This window comes from Aethalodelphis obliquidens, unplaced genomic scaffold (assembly GCF_003676395.1).
Source record: "Aethalodelphis obliquidens isolate GAN/ISIS:26980383/991018 unplaced genomic scaffold, ASM367639v1 scaffold5, whole genome shotgun sequence".
Lineage (NCBI taxonomy): Eukaryota > Metazoa > Chordata > Mammalia > Artiodactyla > Delphinidae > Aethalodelphis > Aethalodelphis obliquidens.
Genome location: NW_020837949.1, coordinates 41,147,550 through 41,153,549, shown reverse-complemented (window position 1 = coordinate 41,153,549; position 6,000 = coordinate 41,147,550). Strand labels below are relative to the sequence as shown.

General features: G+C 53.4%; 1 protein-coding gene across 4 annotated transcripts in view; it reads left to right on the top strand.

The window, feature by feature from the left end:
• The first annotated feature begins 390 nt into the window (after positions 1-390).
• EEPD1 (endonuclease/exonuclease/phosphatase family domain containing 1) overlaps positions 391-6,000 on the top strand; it is a 120,793-nt gene continuing 115,183 nt past the window's right edge. For 3 of the 4 annotated variants that reach the window (XR_003431933.1, XR_003431932.1, XM_027102192.1), the window contains exons 1-2: positions 391-857; positions 1,285-2,349. Coding sequence is in view for 2 of the 4 variants with exons in the window: in XM_027102192.1 (XP_026957993.1) it covers positions 1,472-2,349 (878 nt within the window). In the remaining 2 variants the exon portion in view is untranslated. The remainder of the gene's footprint in view (positions 858-1,284; positions 2,350-6,000) is intronic. The other variant, XM_027102191.1, reaches the window with a different exon arrangement.

The window sequence follows — 6,000 nt, the reverse complement described above, 5'->3', positions numbered from 1 at the left end:
CGGTAGCAACCCGGCCTCAGGAGCAGAGGACCCGAACACAGCCTCGCGTTGACCCGCCGCAGCTCCTCTGGCGTCGGCGCCGCCTCTCCAGTCTCTAAATCCAGCCTCCGCGGCCCAGGGACCGCTCCCTCCCCGCTGGGCCCTGCCTCCGCACTCCCCGTGCCATCACCACCCCCACACGCTCTGGCCAGCCCTCTCCCAGCACAGGCCAGCCTCTCACACTCCTGGGCCCAGCATTCCTCCACCTCGCGTCCTGGCCCCGCCCCCGCGCTCTCGGGTTTGGAGCTCCCAGGTCCGGGCCTAGCGCTCGGGCCCCGCCCCCACGTGCCCCGGAGTCCGGGGGAGGAGTTGGCGCTCGGGAGGAGGCGTGGCCTTGGTGCCAGCGGAGGCGCGGGCGTTGCGGCCGGGACTTTGGTTTTGACACGGACGGCGAACGGGAGCAGTGTCTGTGGTGCTGGGGTGTGGACGCGGTTCTTGCGGATCCCGCGTTCGAGTCGGGGGCAGGACTTTTTGTCTGGATCAACGCAACCGCGGCAACGCAGCGAGTCCTGGTGTAGCCGCAAGACTTGGTGCAGCCGCAAGACTTGGTGCAGCTGCAGCGGCCGGATTTCACCGCCGCTGCCGCCTCCGCAAAGCCCTGCAGCTCCTGCCGGTTCTGGGAGAGAGACTCTTGAGAGTTTCTCCAGCAGAAAGAGCTGGGACGCGCGGCTCGAGGCGGCGTGGGAGGGATCCCGCGGCCCGCCCCTGACCCGCACCCGCGTGGGCCCTGGCTCTGAAGGCGGCGGGCCAGCGCCGTCCTGGCCTCAGGCCTCGGAGCCGCAGGTGGAAGGAGGAAGCCCTGGAGGAGCGGCTGAGAGGTGGGGCGCCGGAACGGCGGCGGGTCTGGTAGGGGGCGATAAACCCCTTCTCCGTGCCCGCACTAGTGAGGACGGAATTCCAGAGTTGCTGGTGGCGCTGAGTGCCAGATGGGGGCTACCGAAGCAGGGGAGATGGCCCCAGTTCTGGGAGAGTTGAGAGAGGCAGGGACGAGAGGTGTAGGCTGATGGGGATAGGTCCCTTTCCAAGAGAAGCGGCTTATAGCGTTTTTGGACCCCACTGTGATAAAAATTGGACCTCACCAGAAATCCTCATGGGCCAGCCCTCTTGTATGTGTGTTTTCAGAGGTTCACAGACAGGCATCAGCCCTGGACTCCTGGCTAAGAACTCCAGCTCTAGGTAGGGAGCGCTAATGCAAACTGATTAACTGACTCAATCGATTTGTATGTTTATTAATTTGTTTTCCAGGTGGCCAAGTGAAAGGTGATTTGGACACGCTGGGCATGGCTATTTAGTGTTTGTCTGTGGTAACCATTTCATGCCCTGAATCCTGCACCTTCCCTTCTGTGCCTGTGAGCTCTACTGCGCTTCCTTCCTAGCCAGAGAGTTCTTCTGTGGTGGTGAGGCCTTCCTGGCCCCTTGATCCTGGCCGGCCATGGGGAGCACCCTGGGCTGCCACCGCTCCATCCCCCGGGACCCCTCGGACCTGTCCCATAGCCGCAAGTTCAGCGCGGCCTGCAACTTCAGCAACATCCTGGTGAATCAGGAGCGGCTCAACATCAACACGGCCACGGAGGAGGAGCTGATGACCCTGCCTGGGGTGACACGTGCGGTGGCACGCAGCATCGTGGAGTATCGCGAGTACATCGGTGGCTTCAAGAAGGTGGAGGACCTGGCACTGGTCAGTGGCGTGGGTGCCACCAAGCTGGAGCAGGTCAAGTTTGAGATCTGCGTGAGCAGCAAGGGCAGCTCGGCGCAGCACTCTCCCAGCTCCCTGAGGCGGGACCTGCTGGCGGAGCAGCAGCCTCACCACCTGGCCACCGCCGTGCCTCTCACCCCGCGCGTCAACATCAACACAGCCACCCCGGCTCAGCTGATGAGCGTGCGCGGCCTCACGGAGAAGATGGCCGTCAGCATCGTGGACTACCGCCGCGAGCACGGGCCCTTCCGAAGCGTCGAGGACCTGGTAAGGATGGGCGGGGTCAGTGCCGCCTTCCTGGACAGGATACGGCACCAGGTGTTTGCCGAGAGGTCCAGGCCCCCGTCCACCCACACCAACGGGGGCCTGACCTTCACCGCCAAGCCTCACCCCAGCCCCACCTCGCTGAGCTTGCAGAGTGAGGACCTGGACCTGCCCCCAGGGGGGCCTACACAGATCATCTCCACTCGGCCTTCGGTGGAGGCCTTCGGAGGCACAAGGGATGGGCGGCCCGTGCTGAGGCTGGCCACCTGGAACTTGCAGGGCTGTTCAGTGGAGAAGGCCAACAACCCTGGGGTGCGAGAGGTGGTGTGCATGACGCTCCTGGAAAACAGGTGAGCACAAGAACCACCAGCGGTGTTGGGTGTGAAGGCAGCTCTTGCGTGGCCTCATTTGTGCATGCAAATGAGTGGATTTTGTGGGGGTAGGGAGAGAGCAAGATTTTTAAATCAATGTTCTTGAGGCCCCAGCTAGTATCGTGCAGTGTTCTGAGTGGCTGAGCTCTTCTTCTGCTCCAGGATTTTCTGAGTACAGCTGTCTGGGCTTGAGGTCTGTATCTTGAACATGGTATATCTGAGATCAGTTCCTAACTTCGGGGTAAGTGGAGATTGTATTGGTGTTACTGCTTTGGAGAGTATAGTTTGGCTTACAAGACTTCATGGGGTTCACACCAGATCAGGCACTCGGAGCCTGGGAACTATTGCAGTTTTGCATGTATGAAAGAGCTACCTGGATTTCTTTTTCTTGGGAGGCAAAGTCACATTCGTTCCACCAAATATGCCTATTTGTGTGCAGAAAATCATCTTCAAGGCCAGGTATTTGCAAACACACGTGCTATGTATATTTACCAAAATGCTGCGAATGAATCACTCTTCATTCTTTTCCTTATTTAGCCTGAAGTTGGTTTTTAGGCTCACAGTTGCAGCCCCAAATGTATGTAACCTCTCCTGTCCCAGAGTCAGAAAAGTCCAAGCTGGAGTGTGGTGAATATTGGCCAGATTTTCCCATTTGAACCGTAGAAGATGAGAGTTGTAGGATGGGCTCTTATCACTGAGTGTTTACATTATTCACAACACTGCTTTCTGTAGGAACTTCCGTTAACCCTCCCTAAAACAAAACAATATTATTGTAGCAGTAACTCCCACTGTTAGTGCAATAGTGTATTATATAACATAATCAACTTGGGGAAGGAAAGAAATGTTTCTAATGGTCCCTTCCCGGGCAGAAACCCTCTGATCCCGGTCTGGAGGGAATTGGCCATGCCACCCCCCGAGACACAGTATGTTTAGGGCCACTCGCTGCTTTCTTTTGCCCTGAGCTGTTGGTGAGGCCGGTGAGGTGGCAGTTAGTGACATGAAGTGACTTCTCGGCGGGAAATCACAGTGCATTGTGGCAGAGCGTCAGGATAAATGAGTGAGGAGAAAACCAGGTCACAACGTTTCCCTGGCACCGTCCCACTGGCATGCTCCGTCACTGAGGACTGAGGGACCTTGCACCAGCTCAGGGAACGGGACCTGGGGAACCCCTGAGTGCTCTTCCTGCACCGCCATGTCCTCTGTTTTGCAGCATAACTCACTCCTTTTGCAAAATCATCTAGTTCACAGGTGAGAACGGGACTCAGCCTAGGACGTACTTGTCGGGAATGGCTTGGCAATTGTTCTCTCCATCCGTGGCTGCATGGGTGTATGTATGGGCAAGGAGAAGGGAGGAGGAGGAGGGCTAGCTGTTTAATTCCTATCATGAGTTTTCCTAAGGCTTAGTTTGGGGGGTGGAGGAGGATGAATCAGGATCTGAAGTTACCCCAGTAAGAATGATAGACTGGGTAGCCCTTGCCCACTAACTGTGACAGAGTTTTCAAGTGTGGTCTCTGGACCAGCATCAGCAACTGACTCAGAAATTCTGGGTTTCTGTGTGTTCACGCACCCACTGGCTGGTTCTGATACGCACTAAGGTTTGAGCCCCGTTGTGCTGTGTATCGGCAGTCAGCTATCCCTGTGGCTTGCCCTGTAGAGCGCCTTCCCCTGCACTGGCTTTTCTGACAAGGTCTGTGAGTCCAGGCAGAGCTTTCTAGGTACTATCTTCTTTGGTTGTTCTGGTCATCCTGTTATTCAACCATATGATGTTCTTTCTGGCCAGAGTTCGAAGAATTTATTCAGATTCTAGAACAGATGAATGTAAAGGGTAGAAAATGGGAGAGTGAGCAAGAAACAGCCGACCTCAGAGTGGGCTCCGATCTGCAGGGCAGACCTGGGGCAGCCAGGGGCACACCGAGGAAGAGCGCTAGCTTGTCCAGCGAGGGATTTGTCCTGGTGTCTCTTGTTTGGATTTCCTCGAGGGGTGATGATTTGTTGAAGGTATTTGACTGCTGTCCTCAGGTGAGAGTGCAGGAAGAGCTTACCGAAACCCAGAAGGGTGTAGAAGGGAGCGTCTGGGAGTGACTTTAAATGTGACTTACGTCCCCATCACATTTCTCACACTTGGCCACATCTGTTGTCCTGTGGGTTGGTGGTTCCTTTTGCCTGTTCGCGACGTGTTCAGTATTCTGGGTGCTCCAAGCACCTTGTTAGTGTCCGGTAAACCTGAAGTAATTGGCTTAGGGCTTGACCCCCTGCAGACCTGGAGTGGGTCCATTTGCCTGTGTGGCTCTCCTAGGGCACCAAAAGATGCCTGGCTGCGATCCCGTGTCCTCAGAACAGCAGTGCACGTTCTCCAAGAGCTGTGTTCATCCTGATTCACAAAAATGTCTCGCATTCCTGTTGATCCTTTTATGAGTAAGAGGAAACACATTTAGTTGGATCAAGAATGGATGCATGTAATTTGTTGTGTGGCTGTTAATTTTCATACATACATATATACGTAGTACAGGAGTTACCTGACTTCTGGGTGTGCCTTCATAGTTTCCAACAGCTTTCACATTCATTGGATTTCTTCAGTAACTCTGCGAAGTAGGTAATGCATGCTTTTATTAATGAGTCTCCATCTCTGGGTGAGGAAACTAAAACCAAAGAAGTTAAATGACTTACCTCCATCCCACAACTCATTAGTGACTCAGCTGGGACCAGGACCCAGAACCTTCTGACTTTAGACTCATGCTCTTCACAGGCGTGCCGTTTTGTAAGCACCTCACCTTTATCCTGCCTCTTGTTCAGGCATCCCACGCTCTGCCTAACCAAGGGCACTTGCCCAATTGTGTACTAGTCCCATTTTCTTACATTAAATCCATTGTAAAGGAAAAAAAAAAAAACCCAAAACGAAAACCCTTGGCTCCACCTCTTAATGTGTTAAACTGATGAAATTCCTTAACCTCTCCAAGTCTCAGTTTTTCCATATGTTAAATGTAGCTAATGGGGAAAAAAGCCCACAGAAACACAAACGCTTGGGCACTTCTTTTGCAAAGAGAATAGCTGGCTCTTGTTTTCCTTTCTGTGGGTTTGCTTTAGTAGGTGGGGGACTAAAGCATGCCTGGGTGGGGCTCTAACGGGATAGTCTGTTCTGGCCCTGAGATGCTGCTGCATTGGTGGACAAGTGTGTATGAGTTACAAGAAATCATGTTTTGCACATGAAGCCTGAGATAGGACAGCAGAAAGCTCGATAATCACACGATCACCAGGAGCCTTCAGGGACGTCACGCTATGGCACAGAACCGATGGGTTTCATCAGATTCCTTTGCCAAATCTCAGTCTTAGGCAGTGTTTTTCCTTGTTTTCAGTATTTATGGAGCAAGACTAAAAGAGGAATGCTTCTGCTAAATACTCTTGCAAAATTTGGTGGCAGCCCGCCTATGGCATGAAGATTGTTTCTTTTTTTTCTCTTCCAGTTTTACTGAGATATAATTGATACACAGGACTGTAGAACGTGTACAGCATAACGATTTGACTTACAGACGTCATGCGGTGATGACCACAATAAATGTAGTGAACATCCATCATCTCATATAGATACAAACTCAAAGAAATAGAAAAAAACATGTGTTTTTTTTCTAAAAA